Source organism: Ictidomys tridecemlineatus, chromosome 7, assembly GCF_052094955.1.
Source record: "Ictidomys tridecemlineatus isolate mIctTri1 chromosome 7, mIctTri1.hap1, whole genome shotgun sequence".
Lineage (NCBI taxonomy): Eukaryota > Metazoa > Chordata > Mammalia > Rodentia > Sciuridae > Ictidomys > Ictidomys tridecemlineatus.
The window spans coordinates 59,035,187-59,061,597 of NC_135483.1; the positions used below are offsets into that span (position 1 = coordinate 59,035,187).

Consider the following 26,411-nt stretch of genomic DNA (forward strand, 5'->3'; position numbering starts at 1 on the left):
AGCAAGGCCATCAGCAGAGTAGCAGGTCTTCCAGGAACAGGCCTCCCTTCCTATCCCCAGTATTGTTATTGGCCAGGAGAAGCCCTTCCCTGTGTGGCCTCAATGAATTCATATGGATGGATTTCAGAGCTCAGCGGCTGGGCGTTTGGTCAGTTATACACCCTACAGCAGGAGACATGAGAGGTGCGTTTTCTGGTTGCCACGGTGTTTGCCACAGTGTTGGAGATTGGAATAGGTGGTAGATGAATCAAAGTGAGAAGTTGTCAGATTCAGGGTATTTTTTGGAGAGAGAGCCAACAGGACTTAATGATGAAGGAGTATATGAATGTGAGGGAAAGAGAAGGATCAAGACCTACTTCCAGACTTTTTTTTTTTTTTTTTGGTACTGGGTATTAAACTTGGGGCACTCAACCACTGAGCCACATCCCCAGCCCTATTTTGTATTTTATTTAGAGACAGGTCTCACTGAGGTGCTTAGTGCCTTTCTGTAGCTGAGGCTGGCTTTGAACTCTCTATATAAAACAGGAATAAGGAAGGCTGTTTGTGTTTTGCTGAACAGAAGGTGATGTTGTTCTTTAGACTTAAAAAATAGAAGGAAGGACAAATTTTGGGCAAAGGTAGTAGGGATCTGAGAAAATTAGCATTTATAAGCACAAATCCTGTATGAGCAATTTTATGTCAATTATCTTATTTAGTCTTCATAACAATCCTAGCAGGTATAGGTGGCATTATAGCCATTATTTTTTATGAGGGCATACTGAGACTTAGAGGGAATAACCTCAGACCTTATATGAGTTAGGCTTTGAATCTGGGCTGAAATTAAATTCTGATTCCAGAACATCATCTTAATTAAAATAATCTGCAGCCTCTCAAATCTCTCTTCTCATTTATACACATATACTATCCATATGCTGTAAATCCAAGCTTCATAGAATTTCTGTTACTCTATTAATATACTCGATTATCTTCTATCATTTGTTTTTTAATTGTTGGGTGCATCCTATTGGGTTTGTGAACATTTCTTAAATCATGGTCCATAATTTGAAAGACATAGGTGTAGAGCTAGAAGAGAATCAAAGGTTTTTCTTGGCTTCCACCATGGTGTGGCATTGCATTAATTTATTTTTGAGCAATTGTTTTAACTATGATTGTCCAGGGAAGATATTACTCCTCCCACAACCCGCTGAATAAATCCACTTTGCCCTTGGCTCCTTTTCAGGCTTAGAAAGGAGGAATAAAAGGAGCTGCAGTCAGATACCTGGGCAAGTGGTAGTCCTTGTAGTCCAAGTGTTTCCTCACTAATCCCTCCCTTTTATAGACAGCAGTATTTCATTAATCCTCCCACAGCTACTTGTGTGTCAGCCTTCCCACAGAGCAAGGAGAGGACTTGTCTTTGCATGTTTGCTCTGCAGCATCTTGTATAGTGCCTGGAACTGAGTCTTGACTCAGTGTGTGCCAGAAGACCAATGTTGGGGGAAGATGCTGGCTGGACTGTCCTTCCATCTCTGCAATATAGACTCGCTCTGTCTCTGCCAAATTGACAGCCAAATGGTAGAGGTCTGGTAGCTGGCAAGAGAGGACTGATCTAGATCTGTCCTATTGTCCCTGGGTTAGGCCTTGTTTGTTTTGCTTGGGAGGGATTATTTATAGATATTGAGATTCTAGTCCAACTCTACTACTGTCCCCTTAAACACAAGCTGGAAAATTAAATGAGAGCCATAAATGCACTGATGTGACAGCATGAAAAATACATAAAACTTTACATGGAATTTTATGAAGGAGTTTCACTGTAGAATACAGTTAATAAATAATAAGCAACTCTGAAGATAGTGACTATTAGTGGAAGAAGGAAATAATCATGTTTGTATTATAATAATTGCACCCAAAGAATATCTGTGTTAGGTAAACACTAGGTAGTTTAGGGGGAGAAAGTATGTATACATACATAAATGTAAATATGTGTGCATGATTTCATATGGATACACATGTATACAACTGTAAATATATCTGTAGATTGTTCTTACTTGTAACAGAAAGGGCTGAGAATTTCTATTTTATGGGCTTGTGTTAGTTAAAATGGATTTTGCTTCAGAATGGGTATGAAAACATTTAAAGGTTCAGTGCACTTTGGAAATACATTGATTCAAGTAAATCTGATTAAAAGAAATTAGGTTCTGCTTGAATGCTTAAATACCTCTTTAAGGAAAGAAAAAGAAGAAAAGTTTTTTGCTTGAACATTCAAGTTGAACACATATATCTAGAAGGAAAAAAAAAACAAACCCGGATCAGCACAAGAAAATACAGGCTTAGCCTGCAACTTGAGAAATTTAAAATAATTATAGGAATGCATTTTTGCTAAAACACATTGCTAAACCAATGCAGGCAAATGAAGATCTATCCTATTTCTACTCACCTGAGAGAAGATTATACCATATTTCTTGGTAATACAGGCTCAGGTTTGTGTGTTCCCATTGAACACAGACAATAGACCTTTTGCTTTCCTGCCCAACCCCGCAATTCAGCTTGGTACCTCCCCTTCCAGTGTGTTCTTCCAAAGAGCAGCCAGGACTCCCTGTACCATTAAAGTATTGACCCTGTGAGAACCATCACAGCATACTGATGGGTATTTGAGACTGTGACTATGTTTTCTAAGAGTTCAATTAAAATGAATCACTTAACATCAGTTCTTATGGTGATCTTTTTATACTTTAACTTTCTGTTAGACATAACCACATGAAATTGCCATTTCTGCAGGAAACAAAGGTCCACTATCTGACATTTCATGTTGTAAAGCCATAATTCAAAATATATCGATGTTTTCTGTGTATTTTCTATTTTCTCTTGGATTATTTTGCATTTTTTTCCCCCTCTCAGCAATCGGGAGCAGCAGCTTCAGCCCAAGACCAACGCACCAGTTCTCTCCACCACAGATCTATCCTTCCAAGTAAGATGTATTTTCTCTTAATCAATAAATAACTTTTCTGAGTAGACTTTTTTTTTTAATCTCATTTCAAGTCATATCTGTGCCCATGTTACCTCTTAATTGAAATGAAAAGTGTGTTTCATGGAAGGGTAAATATATTTATGCAAGTTTATTTTGGAGCATCACCGAAGTATTTCAGTGCTGAGGCTATTGTATTTGAAATGGTTCTTTAAGATACATGCTTTAACTGGAATTTGTGATGTGGTTGTTAATTGGTTACCTTGCATGTTTCCATCTAATGCATGGGCTTTCTATTTTCTGTCATTTCTGACAAATAGCAGACCATACCCACATATTCTCCCTACCCCTTCCTCACAAACTATGGCTGCATATGGGCAAACACAGTTTACCACAGGAATGCAGCAAGCTACAGCCTACGCCACGTACCCACAGCCAGGACAGCCCTACGGGATTTCCTCCTATGGTGAGTAGTCCTGCCATTGTTGTCATGGCGGTTACCAGTGGGCATTCTTGTGTTTTTGAGAGGTACTTAAAGATTGTCAATCATAGGCCACTTTAGAAAGTGTCATCCCTTTTAGTGTCTCAATTCTTAATACAGTGGTTTCTAGTGAGCATGGTAAGAACTAGTGACTTCTTATCTGGAGGTCAGAGGTGGTTGAACAGATTGTGGGGCTCCATATGCCCTCTTGCTTGCCTTTTCCTGCACTGATATCTCAGCTCTGAATTTGCCACCTGAGCACTTGGCTCTGGAATCCAAAGTATTTTTTGTGCATATTTGTGATAAAACTTCTGAGAATGAAGTCTTTTGGGGTAAAGATCCATTTCCTATTTATCAGATGTCCACCCACCATTAGGGAAGTACACAAGGAATTTAACAAACCCTTGCTCTAAACATGGGGGGTGGTTGTGTTATCAAATTCCAGCATTATCAACCCTTATGAAAAGGGATCTATGTATCACCTCCTGGACTGTACTTTGAAGAGGCAAATCAGGAAGCACTTAAAATTCACGTGGTCATTTGTTCCTTCCCACCTGGAGATGATCTTTATCTTGGTGTAATTTAACTCAATTGTTACAGGGTCAACACCTGTAAATTAAAAATAAATCCAGCCAAATCCCAAAGTTCAACTTAAAAAAGCCTTCAAATTTTAAAATACCTTTTCTTCCATTGGGTTGCAACTGCAATTTTAAGACAAATTGAATACAAATATATGAAGTTTTGCATTTTAGTGAGAAAAAAATAAACTGGTGATCCAGAAAAAGTACATGGATGTTAGGGAGAGGACTAGAAGAATAATTAATTTTGTTCTTGTTAAATTTTATATGTACACAAAAAAATATATCAAACATAGATACATTCAATTGATTTTATATATATATATATATATATATATATAATCTCCATCCATTATTCTGATTACAATTCTTCTGGTATGTTGTTTTGTAATACTTTTTTTTCCTGCAGTATACTGAAAGAATCAATGCTCTTTTAAAGCATTTTATTTATAATTAGGAAGCAATTTACTTTATTCCTTTTAATTCTCTTTACCTTAAATTGACCATATATAAATTTCTTATAAAATATAGACAAATATAAGTCTAAATAATGTGTAACTTCAGCTTTTTGTAGTTTTAATTAAAACTATCAGAGATAAATGGTATTTAGTTTGGTGTTTTTAAAACAGACTCCAGAAGCAGCCTTAAGGTAGACTTTCTAAAATTATCTTTCATTTTCATTACTTTCTCTCTAAAGTTTCTCACAATAACATTAAATATAGATCACATTTATCTATAATTTTCTTTTAAATTGCTCTTGGGATAAAATGAAAAAAAAAGGTCTGTGATTTGAATTGTACAGCTTTTATTCTGTGATAAGAGTCAAGGCAATCTCCAGTTGATATGTCCAACCTTTATAAGGTGATTATTTGAAGTGCTAGTGTACTTTCAGAACCCACATTAATAAAGTACTGTCTGCCGACCAGTGTTGCCCTGGGGAGTGTTCCTGTCATTGCTTCGGCTGCCAGCCTCCAACTACCTCTCTCCTTTCTCCTCCCCATGCAGCTGGGCTAGGGGTTGGACATCCTTCTTTGTCAATTTCCAGGCTGTGGGGTGGGATCTACTTAAGATCTAAACCATTAATGAATGGTCTTTGTGGTCTGAGAGTTATTTCAGGAGGGTGAAAGGAGCCCAGGGTGAGATGAGAATAAATCAGAACTAGCAGAGTGAGGATGGGGATTCTAATGAGAGTGCAGATGGGAGAAGATGAGAGGAAGGCTCAGTGTTAAGAGCTTTGGTGGCAGAGATTTGCATGGTTTCTCAATCTCCTAGGCATAGTTCTCAGTCCTACCCTTTCCCCACCCCCACCCCCCCCCTTTTTTTTAATTCATTTTGGGCCCTGAATGCAAGGAGGCTGATCTGAATTTTGTGATCCACAGATTCTCTTTGCCGTGGGCTGGTGCATTGAACAATATGGCAGGCAGCCTTCTCCCACTTGGCTTATTCATGAAGAAGAACACATAGTTCAGGGTTTTTTCTGCTACCTCTCAAGGTCCAGATAATATATATATATAGTACTGGGGATTGAACCCAGGGCTTTATGCATGCTATATAAGCTCTCTACCAAATGAGCTATACCCCCAGCCCTAGGTCCAGATAATCTTATAATTTTGACTTTCTCTGAGAATCTTTATCCCTCAATTTATTAGATAAACATGTTAAAAAGAACCCACAAAAGACAGGCATATCTTTTCATGGTGAAAATAATCGATCAATGGGGAAGAACACTTCATTCTGTTGTTGGCCAGATCTGCTTAGAGTCTAGCAGGGAAATGAGTTGGAGGCCTTGTGGGTATAAGTTACATAGGTCTGGGTGACTGTGGGTGTTTTCGACCTCTTCCTGCTTTTCCATAGCTGTTCTGATCGCAAAGATTTCCATCCTGAACCTCCAGGCCATAAACAGATCAGGACAGTCTCAAGTAGAGAGAAGGGGGAAATCCCTACTGGTGACATCATGGAAAGAAAGGGAGTTTCTAGAGCCATTAAGCCACCTGTGTTGGACAGGTGCTTTTCCCAGGGATCATTTACATGTATGAGTTATTCATTGGTTTGGAATTACTTATACAGGGAAAAAAATCACATTTTTAAGAAATGTTAAGGTTGTGCTAAGCCTTAAATGTTAAGGTCATTATGAAGTACTCAGAGGTACTCCAGGAATTAGAGTAGGCACTCTCAGCCAAGAGTTAGATTGTTCCACTGCCTTCGGACAATTACCGAACTCCGTTCTGCTGATGAAATTCCCCTAAAATGGAAATAAACTGTAAGACTACTGTGTATTCTAGATCCTAAAGATATCATTTATCTTAAGTGCAAAGTAAAATTATTCAAAAATGTGACTTCTCTTGGCAGGAATGTTCCTCTTCTCCCTCTGTGGGAATTAAGGACAGTTGTTAACTTTCATGACTGTCTTTAATTATGATTCAGAGCTGAGCCCTAAACCTCAGTGTTGCCAAGCCCTGAGATGAGAGTGCCAGCCTGGTGCTGTGGAAAGTATTTGGAGGCCACAAATACATTATTTTTTAACACTATATAAAAATAAGTAAATTTGTTTTTATGTAATTATGTAAAAAAATAAAGTGTACTATACACTTGAAACAATTGTATTTGAATATTTGAAAATGAACAAAGAGAGAAGTCCTGGTCAACTTCACTGTGTTTATAAATCACTCTGCTGTTTTATAGGATTCAGGTCTTTGGTTCTCTGCTTCTTCCCTTTCTGCTTGCTTTCTAGTGGGGTCTAGATACTCAGGAGAAGGTTTTCACTCCTGCTGCTTAGTTTTATGCCCAGCATTGATTGCTTCCTCTGACTTCAAAATGAGTTGTGCATTAGCATCACCTTTATGGTAGAATAAGTAAGAGAAAAAAGAAAGAAAGGGGGAAAAATCCACTATGAATCACTTTTTAGGAAAAGAAGAAAAAAAGATTTTGACTTAACATAGTAAATTTGAACTAGTCTATCATTTAATTATAGCTATTTGTCGTCTATGAACAGATGATGATCAACTTCTACGAAAAAAAGAATATAGAAATGATATTCCTGTAGTTATAGAAAATCAGATGCAGGAAAATGAGATCCATGTGAACAGGCATTCAAGCCTTCAAGTTGGTTATAATCCTAGGATTTTTAAGAATTGAATTTGTTCTTTATGGCTTTGCTGTAAGCACATATACCATTTATTACTGAGATAAGATGGGAAAGGATTTGTGACTACATGGTTGTGGGAGTGTGTTTTTGTGTATTTACCAGCTTCGGAAAATGAACAGATCGATAAGCTGTCACTAACTGATTTAGGTGCATTGTGGGCAGGCATCAAGACTGAAGGAGGATTGTCACAGTCTCAGTCACCTGGACAGACGGGATTTCTCAGCTATGGCACAGGCTTTGGTACCCCGCAACCTGGACAGGCCCCGTACAGCTACCAGATGCAAGGTCTGTATACATCCTGATGCTGCTGCTTCCCTTCACCCCGTAGCTTATGGCTAATGTCTACAGCAGAATCTGAGGTGCCAGGTAGATAGGGGAGGATGACGGCAAGTGACTCGGCTCAGAGGTTGGACACCCACTGCTAGTTGGCATCTTCATTTACCTGTTCCCTGGGCCCAATATTCATATCATCAAGTGGTTAGACTAAATGATCTTCAAGGTTCTTTTGAAAAGCTCAAAAAAAATTTTTACGAAGTTTTCTGCCTTTGTCTCTTCTAACAATAAAAACAAAGGAATGAAAAGTTAAAAAAAAAAAGTCAACCATGTAAGAGGTTGTGGTGTGGTATATGCTAAAACTCCTGCATTTGGTGTTATCTACCAATTTTTCTGAAAGGGCTGTGTTTCTTCATTTTCACAATGGGGGAAGTGATTAGGGAGGCAGCAATTATAACTCTAGAAACTGTATGTAATATGTGTCGACTTAATCATCTACCAAAGACCAGGAGGTCACATTTATGGCTGCCCAGCAGATCTTCACCAGGAACCAGTTGGTAGGCTCTGTTTTTGAAGCTGTAGAAAAAAAAAAAAAAAAGTGCAAATCAAATGGAATGACCGTGATAGAGCCACATTCTCTGTTTTGCAATCTGCTGTTTTCAGTAATAAATACATTGCAAACATCTTTGAATATCAATAGGTTCTTTTCTATAGCATCATTTTAATGGCTACATGATACTGATAGGTATTTAAATAGTCCTCTATTGTTGGACATCTAGAGCAGTGCTATGCATCTGATCTCATTTCTTTCTATTCACTATTTATGTGTGGAATTTCTAGGCAAACCATTTTATATTCTTTTAGGAATTTCTCATATATTTATACAAGAAAGAGCTGTGTATTAAATGCATACATTGGATGATATCTTACATTGAAAATTGTCATCTTGGTACAGGATTTTGCTGTTTTTATATGCATTTTTTTAAAACAATGGAGATAAAACATTTTTTCTTCTGTGCTGATGTTCATCTTCATCTTTTTATTTCTCAACATTTATGCATCCTTTTCTGAATTTATTTTTTAACTGATAACTTAAAAAGTATACATATTAATAGGGTACCATGTAATGTTTTGACACATATATACATTACATAATATTTAAATCATGTTAAACATATTTATGTCTTCAAACATTTATCATCTACCTTTCAAAATCCTTTATTCTAGATTTTTCAAATGTATACTACATTATTGTTCTCTACATTCACCCTACTGTGCAAGAGCACACCTGTACTACTTCTAACTGTAACTAAGTACCCACTGATCAACCTTTCTCCATCTCTTCCTTAGTCCTACTCTCCTTGGCCTCTGATAGCCATCATTTTACTCTCAACGTCCATGAGATCAACCTCTTTAGATATTTACATATGAGAGAGATCATGTGATATTGTGTTTTTCCACCTGTCTTTTTTTTTTTACTTAACACATGATCTCCCTTTCCATCCATGATGTTGCAAATGACAGTTTCATTCTTTTCTATGTCTGAATAGTATTCCATCATGTATATATGCCACATTTCCTATAGCTAGTAGACAGATAAGTTGTTTCCATTTCTTGGCTATTGTAAACAGGACTGCCGTGAACATGGGAGCACAGACGTCTCTTCTATGTACTGATTTCATTTCCTGTGGGTATATATCCAGTAATGGGATTGCTGGATTGTATGCTAGCTCTATTTTTAATAGTCTTTGAAAAACCTCCATATTCTTCTTTACAAAGGCTATACTGATTTCCATTGTCACCAACAGTGTGCAAGGGTTCCCTTTGCTCAGTGTCCTCGTCAGCACATGTAATCTTTAGTCTTTTGATAATACCTATCTGGGGTGAGGCGATACCTCATAGTGGTTTTAATTTGCATTTCCTTGATGATTAGTGATGTTGAACACTTTTTCATGTCATTTTCCATGGTCACTTTTTATACTGTTTTATACATTTATTTTCAGTTTACCAATTTAAAATGAATTTTTTTTCAGTTTCTTTCATTGCACAGTAAGCTAGAGTTTTATTGGGCAAGATCCATTAAACTTTTCACATTTGGTTTTTCCTTTGGTAGGAGGAGGCCTGCATTACGAATTTTGATATTTTTCAATGGCTATAAAATAAAACTGTCTTATAACAGATAGCATTTATTGTTTGAAGGATGCTACTTATGTGCCAGATTCTAAAACTTTTAAGCAGCCTTGGAAAAGAACTTTATTTCTATACATGCTGAATATCAATTGAGTGAAGGCTAAAAAGAACAGTGATGGAGAGATTTTGTTAATGAATTTAACAGTCCTGGGCTCTAGTAATGAAAGGGATCATGAGGCAGACAAGATCTTTTTGCTCATAGAACTTTCATGCTTGTCAAGAACAAAGATAGTAAGTAAGCAATCAAATAAATTATACCATTGTAGATTCTCCCAGGAGCTAAGGCGGAAACAGGACACCATAGTAGGTCCCTGTTGTCTGCTAGGCATCTAGGCCTCCTGTAGGACAAATGATCCTAATGTTAAGAATAAGGCAGATGAAGGTGCCCTCCATGAGCAGAGGTACCCAATGGCTGGTCCCTAGGCCTGAGCCCATCTGCAGCCTGTGGTTATCAGTTTGCCAGGAACTAAATGCAGAAATTGAGAGTTAGCATTTAAAACTTTCAGTTAGTTTATAGTAAATTTTTTATTTGTTAAATCAAAAAATTTTTTAAAATGTATTCTATCTTTTATATTTCATCCTTTTAGTTATGTATTGTACTTCACTCCATTATCAATTCATAAAGGATTGTGGGGTGGGGGGAGAAAACCAATCCTTATGTGAGATAGTTTGATAAGTACCATTTCTCTGAAATGCTTGAGACCAGAAGTGTTTTGGATTTCAGATTTTGGGGGAATATTTGCATATGCATAATGAGATATCATGGGGATGGCACCCAAGTCTAAATATGAAATTTGTTGTTTCATATACACCTTCTATGAATAGGCTGAGGGTAACTTTATATAATTGTTTTAGCATACCCGTGTTTTGACTGTGACCCATCATATAAGATTAGATAAGGAATTTTCCATTTGTGTCAGGTTGGCACTCAAAAAGGTATTTTGGACCTTTTTGGATTTCAGATTTTCGGATTAGGGATGCTCAACCTATATTGTACTTAAGAGTTACTTTTTAATCTAACTCATCTCCCAGATTATAGGCTTATACAGCCAAGATGGTTCATGCAAGAACTGACCAGCTATCAGAATATATAGTACAGTGCTAGAATAGAGTGGATATGAAAGAGGGAAAAATAAACTTAATTGGGAAGGGAAAAAATCTGTTTTTGAAAAGAAATAAGGACATGTGTAGCAAATGAGGCATTGCTTTTATACTTATAGGTTTTGTTGCATCTGGGCTTATTAAATAGTGCATTAAAACATTTTGGGTTTTTTTGTGTGTGTGCATCCTCTATTTGAATGACCTTTCCAGTGGGATTTTAAAACTCATTTTTCATAACTGAGGTATTATTTTATATGGATATTTCTAAGATGGTTTATTCATTCAATTTGGGATTACTGGATATAATGACTTCTGCATATCAAGCCAGAGGATAATATGCTATTCATCTTGAAACTTATCTTGCCTATATGATGATAGATAATTGTATACAATATGCTGCAGAATGCCTGTGGTCAGATTTGGGTATGCAATGAAATTCTAATTAATATGTACTTTTAAATGAATTGTGAAAAATACTTTGACATTATTCATTGATTTTGTGTGTTTCATTCTGGGAGTCTGAGCCTTGGAGCATCTTTTAAATACATGTTTTTTCAATACAGAAATTCCTATAAGGTCTAAAATTATTTTCAAATGTCCTCCAGTTCCATTAAGCCTAAATGAACAACAGTGATTTGTGTGCATACAGCTAGTATCCTGGATGGAAGCATATATAATTCAGTGATCTGGGGGTATTTTTGTTTAACTTTTTCTCCAGGAAGGTCTTTAAAATATAAGGTATGATGATTAGTTCCTTGGAGATTTAGCTGCTAAGATTTAAAAGTAATAGAATTTTATAATAAAAGGAGAAACACTCTAGCAGCACGGGTGACTCAAGTTGCAGTGTGATGTGTAAGCCTCCCTGAGTGACATGCTGATTGATTTAAAGCAAGTGTGTGATGATGACCTCTTTGCTGTCAGACTTAAAGGGACTGGACTGAAGACTCAGAAGCCTTGTGCCCTGGCTGACAGTAGAGCTCTGCAGCTTGACTGCAGGTCAGGGGCTCTGCCTTTGCCTTCTGTGGCTCTCCGGCCTGAGACCTGACTTCTTCACCTCTCCATTTCTCATCTCGCCTAGAGGGATGATACCTACTGCCACTGTTCAGTGTTGGGCTGAATTGAGATTTATCTTTGTAAATCAATCTGACCAACACATGGTGCATAGTAAGAACTCAGATAGTTGTTTTCATTCTTGCTTCTTTGATTGTGGTAATGAAATAGTTACTATTATTAAATATTATAGTCCAACTTTCTGGGATAACTTCAGATTTGGAAGCATCACCTCCTTCCCATTTGCCAACGAATAGGGGTGTGTGTGTGTGTGTGTGTGTGTGTGTGTGTGTATTTACATACATGTATGTGATATATTATAATTTTAAAGTATAGAGTAAAAATAAAAAAATATATATTTAAAAAAAATTACCAATAAAGAGACCTTAAAGAACCCCATAACAAAATAAGCGCAGGGGGAAAAGAAAGCAAAACAAAAGAATAAAGAGCTGGATCTAACTAAAAGTAATTTTCTGCCATGGAAAGAAAATTGCTGTCAACAAAGATCAGGCTTTTTGTACACGATACAAAAAAAGAAGAAAAAAAAAGAAGGGTCGAAATAAGAGGAAGCAGCCAAGGGCACAAAGAAGAAAATCAAAAGAGAAGGCTGCACTGGCAGGAGTGGTGATGGGGTGTTGATGGGTGGGAACGGTGGGGACACAGAGGAACCATTGACAGAGAAGTAACTGGGCTCTGCAGTACAGGAAAGAAAGGGCATCAGCCATGTCCCTGTTCCGCAGTCATTTCTGCGGTCACCTCTCTACTTTGAGTGCAAGAGAAAGACGAGGCAATAGCAGTTTAAACATCAAATTGTTTAGAAGATTAGGGAAGAAGATGGAAGGGAATGTGAAGCTCTGCTCCATGGAGGGGCACAACTCCAATTCACAAACAGCAAAATAACAGCAGACATTTACTGAAGACTTTTTATAAGCCAAGGGTTTTAATTATTTCACAAAAGTCTCATTTCATCTTCACAACTCTGAAATATGACTTAAAGCATATGAACCTGAAAATACTGAAGAATGCATAGAAGTGGTGATTCGTAGAGATTGTATCATATTCGTGATTACACAGGATGGCCACTCAAAATCAAGCTGGGGAACGGTTTCACTTGATCAATTCTGCCAAGCTGTATATATACACCCAAGTACAGTAGCTCTTACGGCATAGAAGAAGATACAAATGTGATTGCATGTGGTGTTTACTTGTTCTGAATATTGAGACACTGCATTGTACACTGGCTATAGAACTAAGAAAAGACCATCCTCATTTTGTCCAGATGATCCTTCTGGACCCTTCTTCTCCAATAGTCAATACTTCTGTTACAGGAGATAAGTTTCTGTGAAACTGGTACATGCCACTTTAAACCAAACAAAGATCAGGTTTGCATGCACTAACCCTACAATCCCACGAAATAAAACCCCAGTGATTAGGAAATCTGATTGTTTTCACCTTTGCTGTGCAAGATCACTGGAAAATTCTGTTTCGGCTTTAATTATTTTGTATATCCAGTGGAAGGTTAGAAATTGAAGTTCAACTGAGAAAAATAAAAATGTTCTGTTCAAATGCAAGTATAGTGTTGACCCTGAAGAAGTGAAATTATTTTTGACCTCACCTTGTTCTCCAGTATTTACCTTCACATTTCTAGGAGAAGATCTGTTATGGTCTGAGCAGCTTTTTCCCCCCACATACTCTTGGTAGACCTTTTGTAGCTACACAAAGGGATGGGAATGGAGGGACAGGGTAATTATAGACCCCCTCAGTCAGTTGTGCAGAAAACACTGTGTTAGTCAGCTTTTTGTTGCTGTCACAAGAATTTCTAACTACAACAACTTAGAGGTGGAAAGATTTATTTTGGCTCAGGGTTTCAGAGGATTCAGTTCATGGTCACTTGGCTCTAAGGCAGAAACAAGGTGGAAGGGCATGAGAGAAGAAATCTGCTCAGGTCATGGCAGCCAGGAAGGAGAGGAGTGGGGGCTGGGAATAAGGTATGGTCCCTAAAGGCATGCTCCCAGTGACCTACTTTCTTCAAATATACCCCACTGCCCAGTAACTCACTCAGCTATCAACAGATTAATCCATTTGATGGATTAATCCATTGATGAGATAGGACCCTATTTGATTGAATCATTGCCTAAAAGCCCCATGTGTGAACTTGCTGCATTGGAAACCAGACTTCCAACACATGAGCATTAGGGGAACATTGCTTATCCAAACAATAGCACACAGTTGTTTTAATGCTGCTCACGACTCAAAGGCACTGGCAGCAGAATTGAAGCGGGTGTGCATATGTGCTGTGCACTTGCATGCCTACACAAACATGCATCTGTGTATACACAAGGGAAGAAAAACCACTTAGGAGGAACTTGGCCTCTGATTTACCGACTGTCTGCTCAATGTCTCATAAACAGTCTTTATTCTCTTTTTATGTACAAGAGACAACTAACTTGAAATCAAGCTTTAGTTACAATTTTCTTTTCAGAAACACAAATGTTTTTAGAAGAGCGAATACACATTCAAGGGAGAATGCAGGCTGTCTCAAGAGGAAGATGTCTTTTGGGAAGACATTCAAGGAAGAATGTGGGCCATCTCCATTGGAAGAGAGAGAGCCTAGTAACATTTTTTTTAAAAATACAAGTTCTGAAACTATCACTAGCATCACTATCCACTTAAACCCCACCTACCACATAGACTGATAGTTCCATGTAACACAGAAAGCAACAAACTCTTTTCATAATGATGGTTCTGAGCCGTGTGAGGAAAATGAAATTTTGCTTAGCAGTCTGTTGGAGGCAAGGAAGTGTGTGCATTTGCAAAAAGTCTTCACACACACACACTGACACAATTATAATTAAGCCATGTCACTTAATGGTTAAGGCTCAGCTTTGAGGAAAATAGAGCTTTTCATAATTTGCTTTTATCAAGTCTAGGCTGTTGAAGGTAGCAACCATCTTTCTATTTTTATCTTCAGTATTTAGTATTTCTGTGTTTAAAATATATAAATGTTTGTTAACAGTGGAGTAATCTGTAACTCATTGAAAACTAGAAATGAAGAATCCACAATGACTCTTGTGATCTTCATTTGGGAAAATGAATTTTGAATTTTGCACAATAAAAATTTCACTTAATTTTTTGCGATAATATTTTCAAAGTAATCTTCCTGTGTTGCTATTAGCAGATAGAGACTGGCCGGAGGCATCTCAGAACCATCACATGGAGGTACAGAGTGCCTCTCTATTTTATTGTCCCCAAATAGCAGTGATGATATGGGACATTCCTGTCATTCTAAACAAGGGAAGGTGTCAAGATTTGCTGTGATGGAGAGGAGGGGGCTACACAGATGCACATGTACTAAACCCAGGCTTGGAAACTTGGCTTTGTTTATTTTCATAGGCCTTATTGCTTTCAGAGAGAAAAATAACACAAATCTAACTCCCTCTTTGTATATAATGTTTGTTCTGCTAAAGAGATTGGGGTTCAAGCTAGTGAGGAGAAACAATAAATCAGGGCAGGGGTTTGGGAAAGGGTACATGGAAGGGCACAGGAGTCGGCCACTATCCACACCTCACCCACCCATGGCTCATGATGTAGTGAGAATGATCTGAGAGCGTCACCCTTGTGTCCTTTGATCTCCTGCCTGGAGCTTTTCAAATATACAGTGGAACCATTTTTATTAGTTGTTTAGAACCTCCAAATTGCCTAGAAAAATGTACTGTTAAATTTTAAAATTTTTTACTATCTATAGAAATGGTATTTTTTTTAATAGAATGATTTCAAAGGATGTAGCTTTAGGAAAATATGTGTCAGTTCTCTTATAATCTGCTATGAGACAGCTTTTGAGGTTTGTACATTTTGGCATAAAAGCACATGATAGATTTAGAACTGAAGAGGAGCTGTTGCTGCCTACAGTGGTGTTGGAATATTACCCTTAATTGCTTTGCCAGTCAATTTATATTTATTGTTTTAGTTCTTTTTTTTAATTTTAAAAAGTAACAACCCATTTCAGTTCTTTTGGCATCTCATATATGTCAAGTGTTGAAAATTATCTATAAATCTTTTTTGAAACCTGGGTTTAACACTCATTTGTGCCCAATTTCAGTTTTATTGTCTACTTGAGTTTTTAGTTAAAATATACAGAAATATTATCAATAAAGATAAATGTAAAGGCCTGCAACCTTTATTACCCAAGTTAAAAGTTGTCTTTGAAATAACTTGATAAAGCTGGTCCTTTAAGATCCATCTTATACAGAAGGGGACAAACCCTGGTTTTCAATAGCCCATCTGGCCCTCTGAGGCTTTTCCCCAGGGATGAGTGCTAACTTCTGTCACATAGATCGCACCCGATGATGGACATAGCCCATGGCAAAGAGGCCAGAGAAGGAAAGCAAATGGACTTCTGTGAAAATACACGAGGGACAGACAGCATCCTGCTTGCCAAATAAGTGCTAGAAAATGCTCTGAAACACGGGAAGTTACAGACAAGCCCCAGCAGGTTCCAGCGTTCTTAGGTTGACTGAGATTCTGGCTTTTAATGTGAGTCCTTGTTCTCTGTGAAGTAGACCTTTGACCTACATGTTACTCCTCTTAAAAAAAAATTTTTTTTGTTGTGGTTGTTTTGTTTTTTAAGTTATAGCTAGGTAGTGTTCTCCAGGTTAAGTCACATACAGAACATTGATTTCATATCTTAAGTCGTGTTAAAAAATCAACACAGGCTATTTTCTTCTTAACTATGAAAAAGTAGACATGTACTGGTAAAATTGCGGGGGTGGTTTGTTTTTAAATTGCAATTGCTTAGCAGCCACAGAACTGGGTGTTTCATACAGAATTGTCTAGCAAAGACTGTTTCTCGTTTGTTATGGTTGACAAGGCTGCTACCCTTTTGACAGTGACAACAAGAAAGCAAAATCTTCTGATACTGTCCCCTGGGTAACTTGATATAATTTGCTTTTAACTTCACTAGCCTAAAAAAGAGTTATAATGAAGGTCTTTTTAGAATTGAAATAGTTTGATTCCAAATTTGTTTATTAATTTTTTTCTTTTTGATACCAGAGATTGATTGAATCCAAGGGCACTAAACCACTGAGACATATCCCCAGCCCCTTTTTAAAAAAAATATTTTACTTAGAGTCAGGGTCTTTCTGAGTTGCTTAGGCTGGCTTTGAACTCTCAATTCTCCTGCCTCAGCCACCTGAGTTGTTGGTTTATTAAATTTCATAGGTGCCATTGTTTCTAGTGTATCTGTGATTTTATTTTTATGTAACCAAAATTTATTGTCCTAATTCTCAAAATATCTAATTCCATTTCAATATTACTGATTCAGAATGTTTAAAAGAGAGATGTGTCATGGTGGATTGGAAAACAGCAGCCTGAATGTAGAGGTAATGGTCACTCTAACCCAGAGACTGAGTGCAAGGAAATTTTCATCTTCTGCACTTCTGGGATGAAAGTAAAGATCTGACTATCTCATTAGTTTTCTTTTAAAACGTGTGTTTTCCAGAAAATATTTGAGAAATAAGCTCAATTATTATTTATTTTCTGTTTTCCTCTTTGTTTTTTAATTGTTGAACAAGTAAGGAAGGGAGGATTTTTTTCTCTCCTGATATCTTTTGTGAGCCTTAAAGTTAGCCTTCCAAATGGACTACCACCACCACCCGCCATTAAAAAAAACAACAACAAAGCAGTAGGAAGGTCTCCTGTACCCACATCTGATCCTTTAGGGTAGTTGTGTTCTCATTGAACTCTCAGTCACTTAACCACACTGGATCAAATTCTAAAACAACCATTCTGTCTCCTTGAGCCAAGATGAAGCCCTTCAAAGACACAAGTCAAGACATGGTCTATCCATCTCTGTGTGAGGCAGACAGAGTAAGTACAACAAATGCATTTAAGGACTTAGGGTTAGAATGAAAACCAGACTAAGGAGAACTTTGTGTAGCACTGGTCTAAGGAAGAGGCAAATTGTATAGTGTCGATTATTCATGAGCTGGGGTTCCCAGGAGGTAAAGTCAATACAGATAGTCAAGGGAGGCTTATTGGGAAGAGAGGACTTGAGCTAGATCTCCAAGGATGGGAAAATGGGGACTGACAGAAGCATTCAGTGAGAGGAATGAACCCAAGGTGAGTTTTCAGGATAGCGATGACCACGTCCTGGGTCCATGTGGTGGGCCTTGCCTGGGAGCCTTAGGAAACAGCCTGGTTAGCACTTTCTCTCTGCACCACCATCCCCAGCTGTCCACCCCAAGCCCAGCTTTCCTCATCAGGCCCAGATTAACACATGTATCCTTGAATTTATTATAGCTCTCCCTCCATCTTTAAAAGGAGAATCAGAATCATAACATTTCCTGTATCTCAGGATATTAATACCAACATGCCAAATCTTCAGATTTTTGGATTTTTCCATTAAAAAATATCATTCATTTTCCTGAGCTGTTTTTCTTTTCTTAAATAAATAGTTGAGAATCTTCCATAGCTCACCCTCAGACTCCCTCCCCACTCCGCCATAAACCTTTCCATCTCTGATCATCTGTGGCACTTCACCCTGTGTCAGGTGGGCACGTCTTGCCCTTTTCTGTGAAGTCTGTCCTCCCAATCTAACCTGGCTCTTCATGCCCTTCACGTGGTGTCCAAGGAGGTGATGCAAGCTAATGTGTCTATGTATTGTTTTCATGATTTGGTGGGATTTTTAAATTTTCCTGAGGAATGACTTGTTTTTGGTCTCCAAAACCTTCTAGAGTTATCCTTGTCCCTGTAGTAGGCCAGTTGTTGCTGTTGATGGAAAGAACCTGGAAAGTGTGTTTTGTGATTAGAAACCTATAACCTAGCCAGGCACCATGGTGCCTGCCTGTAATCCCAGCAGTTTAGGAGGCTGAGACAGGAGGATCATAAGTTCAAAGCCAGCCTCAACAATGGTGCTAAGCAACTCAGTGAGACCCTGTCTCCAAATAAAATACAGAATAGGGGATGTGGCTGAGTAGTCAAGTGCCCCTGAGTTCAATCCCTGGTACCCTTCCTCACAAAAGAAACATGTAACCACTCATAGTATAAAAATTGTCTACTTTAAAAAGAGGCCAGTGGATGGAAAAAATCCATGTCTTTCAGATGTTCTGAAAAGAAAGATTTTAAAAAATATATTTTTAGAAATAAGTGTATCTTTTCCATGCTCTCCCAAAAGTATGGCTGTGATTGTTCAAAATAGTAAATTAGTATATAAGATTTTATTTGTTTGTTTGTTTATTTGTTTGTTTATGGTACTGGGAATTAAACCCAGGGCCTCACACATGCTAGGCAAGTGCTCTACCAACGAGTTACATCCCCAGCCCAGATTTTTGTTTTAACTACTAGGTAAGAAGGTACCCCTTCTCTTTCCCTGCTTGAAGCATAAGTTAATTTGAGAATCTATCAAGAATTATTGGAGGTGTCTCTTGATTCAATGTCTGTCAAGCTCCTTGATGGAGATATAGTGGGTTCTGAGTGGGAATTCTTTCTACCTTGGGGAATTTTCATGATTTCATGTGACATAAAAATATGAAATATTTTATCACAGGATATTCATGCTGCATTTTATTTATCTGGAGGTGATATTTCACATAGTCATTTGTGTCTAAGAAGGAAAATAACTTCTATATTAGTTTGATAAAGGAATTCTGAACATTTAGCCTGATTTTCTGACCTGAGGTTAAAAGCGAAGACTCCCACAGAGTCTCTCAGGGAATGGATGCTAGTGGAAGAGTGTTCTGTCTTGTCCTGTTTCCCCTGTAGCATCCAGATTTAAGTCTGGTATAGAGCAGTCTCCTGCACAAATGTGCTTCTTGCTGGCTGTATAGAGTGGGGAGTGGGCTTAGAAGCCTAAAGTCTGCAGCCTTCCGGGGAGCATGGTCATTGCTACTTTGCCTTTGCTTTCTGACATTCTGAACTTCAGTGCAACCCAGTGTTGGTGCTGCAGGCTTCATTGGAGCAGCTGTCAGAGTGGGATCTTTGGTTCCACAATATCTTCATCTCAGCTCGAGATCCACAAATGCCCCGTACAGAGAGACTCTAAGAAGCTTCTTCTCTGACTTCTTGAAGACTATGATAACATTTTTGTATGCAAAAAGAAATCTCATACTGGTTACATGTTTTTGAAGTAATTCCTAGAACATCTACTGAAATTGGTACTAAAACATAGGCACCAGGGAGAGGCCTGGATAAATGCCTTTCAACAGGTACCATCTGTTGACTTGGGAGCCATTTGTCAGCTATGTTTTGAATATGTTGTCTTTAAAAAAAAAGAATTATAAGGAAAAAATCCTTGCAAAATACAGTGGCGATTAGGAGCTTCCACTCTGGAGCCAAATGGCCTCGGATTGAATCCTACATCTGCTCATAACCTTGAGCAGTTTCTGCATCTGTGAAATGGAGTGTGATCAGATCTACTTCATGATGTTTGGGTGTTGGGTGGCTGTAAGGAATCAGTAATAACAGGTAAAAAATACTTTATTTGGATTCAATGTCAGCACTCAGAAATGTTTAAGTTTTATTATTCTTATAACTTCTATTTTTTCTTTTAATATACATATATAGTATAACATATAATATGTGCATAATACATATTATATAATATACACACACATAGTAGTATGTATTGCCCATGCTGAAATATGAATTTTCATCGAAGTTAGCCAGATTTGACAGGAGGAAGTAGAAGCCCTGAGGAGTAGCATTAGCAGAACTGCATGGTGGTTCACTAGTGTTAGGCTGGAATGTGTATCTGGGGAGGTGGGGGTTGCTGGAAAGAGATCAAATAAGTTCAAAAGATAAATAGGGACCAGACCAGCTAAAGCCTAATAAATAAACCCTGGTAAGGAGTTTGACTTTTATCCTGAGGGCAAACAGGGAGCCACTAAAGGTTACTTTTTTAAGTAGGGGAGTGACAGGATCAGTCATGCATATTAGAGAAAGATTCTGCTACTTTTGCAGAGGATGAACTAGTGAGGGCTGGAGAATGGAAAGGAAACCAGTAATTGAGGCTGTGGCCAAAATCTAATGCTGGTAGCCTGGACTAAGTGAGCAGGCTGTGTTTGCCTAAGTCCTATGTAGAGGCAGGTGGAGTAGCCCTGCAAATTTGGTTTCTGGTGGTGAAAAATTAAAATTGCCTGAACCTGATTCTCTAGTAGGTATGCCTCTCCCTAAAGCAAGTGAGATCCTTTTGGAAGTTGCATTAAGCCCCCGAGGCCACTGGGGTGCCATTAAACTCCTGCTTCAGCACACTAAATGGAATGGAATCTCAGCCTGAACTCAGCCAGTAAATGAATATAACTTATGTTGAATTCCAGCTAATGTACAGTCTTAGAAGTAGCATTAGTCTGGAAAGTCACTTGGGTACCATTTGGAGTACTGAACTGTGATTTACTTGGTCATACTCTAGTGGTCCGTATGTGCCAATAGAGCTTCCACGGTCTTTTCTACTTTGTTCCAAGGAATAACTTATGGAATGAAAACATCCATTTTTAAAACATATTTTCTACATCTTATTCATTTTCTTGTGAATGGGGATTATTGAGGTCAGTATTTATTGCTCAAAAATGTGTCATTTAAATGAAAGTAGCAAGTCATAACCTAAAAATGTGTAGTTTAAATGAAAGTAACAGGTCATAACCTAAAGAAATTTTTCCTATCAAGTACATATAATAGCTAAAGTTAAAAAGCCTACACATATCCTAAAGATATTTCAATTTTATTTCACAAGGAAGTCATAAATTCTCCTTATTTATAAATTTGCTTTATATGATGTCATTATTAACAAATTATTCTCTGATATACAAATACTTAAGGAGTCATATGCCCATGAAGTGTAATGTTTAAAAAAGCAAAATAAAACTCATTTCATCCTGATAAGTCCTGTGAGGTCCCAGTTCGAGTCATAGTCACATTTTTATTCCCATGAAATCATCACTATGGATGGGCCTGATATTTAATATACTTTTGATAAGTATGTGATTGTCTCGTGTAAATGAGCTTACTATGGAAACCTGTCTATTGAGGATCTGCAGTTTGTGTTGGATTATTAGCAATGTGAGAACTCTCTCTTGTCTGAGATAGTTGTTCTGGGAACTTTAACAATGAAAAAAGCCTCAAATGTGAGTCTATGTGATAATCAAATTTGAAACTACCTTAAGAAATATTTTCCCTAGTTAATAAAAATAACTTTCTTGGATCAGTCTTTCAAAGTTCAGAGATGTTTTAATAAGTAAATAGGAAAATAATTTTAGATATGCAAAGAGATTAAGTCATACCTATCTAATTTGAGAAAATAAAAAGAGGGGAAAAATACATGAATACAGTGGAGAATTTGAGAAATATTCACCGAACACCTAATAACAATGCCTAATATCTGTGTGATAGTGTGTTCATTGTGTTTTCTAAAACATCTTATTTGATGTTTACAAACCATTGTTTACAGATAAGGATTAGAGTGATTAGCTGACTTGTCCAAAGTCCAAACAGCTCACAAGTGATGAAACCAAAACTTCAATCTGTGTTTTCTGACTCTTGAGCCAGTACATAAATGTTTAGCAGCCAGTAAATAATTGAAATATACCAACTACAATGTTTTATACTTAAAGCCACCAGTAAATAACAAGTGTATATCAAAGACTTTCTCCTTGATCTGCCTGCACATATATTGCCTGTCCCACTAATTTGCGATAAAGCTTTAGTTTATTGTTTTAAAATGACTTTTATTTCTGAGTGCAGAAAGCAGCACAGATTCTGAATAGAATTTTTAGAAGTGTACAGTGGCTTAGTGATCTCATTCAGATATAATGCAAGATTTTAATGTTCTTTAAAGAATTTTATACTCTAAGAAGGATTTTAAAACAAATCACCCAAAAATACTTTTTGTCATTTTAGTTTTTTCTTTCATGAAAGAATAAAGAAAATTTCACCATGTTATTAAACATCATCAACAGCTTGATACTATTCTGTTTTCTGAATGGCATTATTAAGAACATTTTCTGTGTTTTGTTAAAAGCAACACTGAAGAACATCTTTGCCAACTATCTCTTTGAATAAATCCAAAATCTCTTTTTTCTCTCAGAGTAAATTCCTGGCAGTAAAATTGCTGAATTAAATGGTACACAAAATTTCTTAGTCATTAAGTAGCCAAACAGAAAATTTTTGCCTATTTAAATTCCCATTTTGCATTTATTAATACCCTTTTTGTACAGTTGCCAATTCCTGATCTTCGAAAAAATCTTTGCCCAAAGCATCATCAAAAATAGCATATTTTTGCTCTGTACAAATTAGCGGTTTGATAGTGAATAATGTGAAAAGGAGACTAAGATTTGCTCTTAGGTTGTGTCTTGCATAGTGTCTGCTGTTCATTGTTGAACAATTTGGACATTCAACACATAAAATGCTACCTTCATGGTGCATGTAATGGATAAAACACTGAGTGTGTTCCTCTTTGATCTTCATTGTACCAAATTATTCAAGTGCTGTCGTTCACTCTTCTGTGAAATATACTAATGAAATAGCTTTCTCCGTGGGCCATTATAATAGACATCTGAATAATGACATCTGAAAACATTTTTAAGTTTTTGAAAGTAGCATTAGAGTTTTTGAGATAGCAAGAAGCTTCAAGAACACCTAATTAGATCCCTTCATTTTACATTATGCCTATTTAATGTAAAGATCTAAAAAAATCTTGCTATATTTTACAAATCAAAAAGGAAAATTCAGTGTCTAATATTTTTGTACATACATATATAATTTTGTCCTTAGTTTATGTGAGTTACTCGTGAACTCAGAAATTGAAACTTCTTCACTTTTTAATTCTTTGTTATATGGTGACCATAGTCTTCAACCCTTATAAGACAATAAAATTGTATTCATAGCAATGGATTCTAGTGTTGAATCAAATAAACCCCAACTCAGCCTTACCTAAATGATATTTTTCAGTAGTCACATTTTTCTACATAGTTTAGTAAGCTATATTTCTTTTCATTTTGTTTTAGGTAGCAGCTTTACAACATCATCAGGATTATATACAGGAAATAATTCCCTCACAAATTCCTCTGGATTTAACAGTTCACAGCAGGTAACTTAAAAAGCCAATTTAACTTCTGAAATATTTTTAAATACAACATGATTTTATTATATAAAGAACGATCTGTTTATATTAAACTATAAGAACGTTTCCAAGCTTTTTAATAGTTGTTTTTCCTGCCCCCCCCCCCTTAAAAAAATCTCTTTAGCATCTCTTTTGGTGAGTTATTTGGTTTTCCCATTGTTTTAATTTTACAAGTGCTGCATCCTAGAAGATTATATGAAGAATGTCTATAATCTTACATAAAATTTGCAAGTCTGAGCTCTTCAGTGAATGCGTATGAATTCAGAAAAGAGACAGAAAAACATTTATAATTGTACTTTTGAATATAAGAATTCTGACAGATTATTCTTGTCTTGATTTGGTAGGACTATCCATCTTACCCCAGTTTTGGCCAGGGTCAGTATGCACAGTATTACAACAGCTCACCATATCCAGCCCATTACATGACAAGCAGCAACACCAGCCCGACGACACCATCCACCAATGCCACTTATCAGCTTCAGGAACCTCCATCTGGCATCACAAGTCAAGCTGTCACTGATCCCACGGCAGGTAATTATGTGCATTTCCTTCAGGCCATATTTTCTGTGCCTTCAATGTATTTTTCTACATTCAGATATTTGTGCAGTGGTGGTACAGTTTTGGCAAAGACTAAAGACAAAGTTAAACAGCATAATCATGGGTTTAACTTTATTCTTATTTCTTTTGAAAATTTTAAATATAAAGTATGTAAACTTCAAAAGCACATGAAATAGAGATTTTATCCATTTGTCAATACAATCGTAGCGTTCAAGATCATATGTATATATGCGTATAGCTTTTTAGACTTACAATTTGAAATATTTAACTATAATTAGAAATAAGTACAATTTGTTGAATCCACGTATAGAATATGAAAGTAAATGACATTTCCTAGAATTTAATGTTTATCATGATTAAATATTTAATGTTTTTCATCAAATAATACATGACTGATGCTTAAAAAGCCACATAGTATCAAAGGAATGATTGTGGAAGCCAGAGACCTCTTTCCCCTCGGGGTGTACATGAACTTGATAACTGTGTGTCTGAGTGTGGGCAATGTTCATAGTTCTGATAACCTTTGATGGGCCCTTTCAAATGAGAGCCTCTTCAGTTCAGGAAATTTCTTTATATTGAATCCTTGATGTGTCCCCTCCATTGGTGATGTGTTTTTTTTTTAATAACTCTTAATGGCATTTCCTAAATTGTTCTTTACCTATGTTTCTTATATTTTCTCTCATCCTTCTCATCTCCTTATCTTAACTTTTTAAAAATGTAGTCATTCCTTTTATGAATTATGAGATAAGCTCTTATTCTCAAAAAAAGTCAGAGTTCTTTTCCTCTTGCCATATTCCCACAGGTAGAGCCGCTTCATTGCTACAAGTCAGATTTAAATGATTTTACATCAAAAGATTTGTCTGTGACATAATCTTAGAGAGCTAATTCTAAGCTGGTTATCTTAACTCCTGAGGAAAAAAGTGTTTTATCTTACAGATGCTAATTTAACTTTTGAATGTGGGATTGTTTTGTAAATGTTAACAGTTTCCCCTCTAATCTGTTCTACCTTTTCTTTCTTTTTAAAATACAAGCAGATATTGTCTTATTGTGAAGGAGAAAGTCACATCATTCTTAAACTCTCCCTCCAAGTAATTGCAAATTCTTATTATTTCCCCTGAATATTTCAGCTTTAAACATTTTATCTATGATCATTGTATTCCATTAATGTGTGTTTTCAAAAAATCTAAATTGACAGTCTTCACTCAGTTTGCATGTGTAAATACAGTGATCATGGAACTGAGTATACTTGTCTGTCTGCTACCTTTTATTTAGATTTTATGTCTATAAAATCACACTGAATCTAAAGTCTGTTACTCAGTATATAGAAACTTATTGTAGCCATTCTTGTAGAATTTTCCTGCCTACTAATATAAGCATCATACAGGAAATGTGAGGAACTATTACAACTTGTCCCAATCAGAGGGAGACCTTGTGTTTTCATATGGATTGTCTGTGCCATCCAGCCATTCCTAGTTACTAAAAGAGTTTTGGAATGGGGATAACTATGTGAATGAGAATTAGTAAGACATCATTAGAGTTTATAAAATAATAGAATGAGAAAAGGAGACAATAATTTTACTTAATTCACAACATTCTGTGAAGGGTACAGTACAATAAACTAGTGAAGACGTAATCCTGATGCTTCAAGTAAGGATGAAGAGAGCTTTGCCATTTTGTCAGATCATGAGAGTTTGTCTCAAAAATTTGACATTGTCCTAAGTGAGTTTTATTTGTGCCATGCAAAAGAATGGGATGGGTGGGCACAAAGCCATGCCACAGGAGAAACAATACACAAAATAACAAATTTCAAAAGTCATATTATTTTATTATAAGAATAAGTACTGGTTTTATTTGAAAGTATGCTTAGTGATTTCAGTGGGTTTTTTTTCTATTTCTTTATCTTATGGCTACAGAGTGGAATTGAATGGGAAGAAAATATTTTCAAATGTCTTATATTCATTGACTCTCACTAAAGTGAATGTGCA

The 26,411-nt window shown here is 36.7% G+C and overlaps 1 protein-coding gene across 11 annotated transcripts in view; it reads left to right on the forward strand.

Moving 5' to 3' along the window:
- Eya1 (EYA transcriptional coactivator and phosphatase 1) overlaps positions 1 to 26,411 on the forward strand; it is a 312,871-nt gene that overhangs the window by 195,312 nt on the left and 91,148 nt on the right. For 6 of the 11 annotated variants that reach the window (XM_078017035.1, XM_040293956.2, XM_040293960.2 and 3 more), the window contains 5 exons: positions 2,875 to 2,944; positions 3,262 to 3,407; positions 7,293 to 7,430; positions 23,753 to 23,835; positions 24,213 to 24,399. In XM_078017035.1, the coding sequence (XP_077873161.1) occupies positions 2,875 to 2,944; positions 3,262 to 3,407; positions 7,293 to 7,430; positions 23,753 to 23,835; positions 24,213 to 24,399 (624 nt within the window). Of the gene's footprint in view, positions 1 to 2,874; positions 2,945 to 3,261; positions 3,408 to 7,292; positions 7,431 to 23,752; positions 23,836 to 24,212; positions 24,400 to 26,411 lie in introns of those variants that run through there. The other 5 variants (XM_040293957.2, XM_005335818.5, XM_005335819.5 and 2 more) reach the window with 5 other exon arrangements.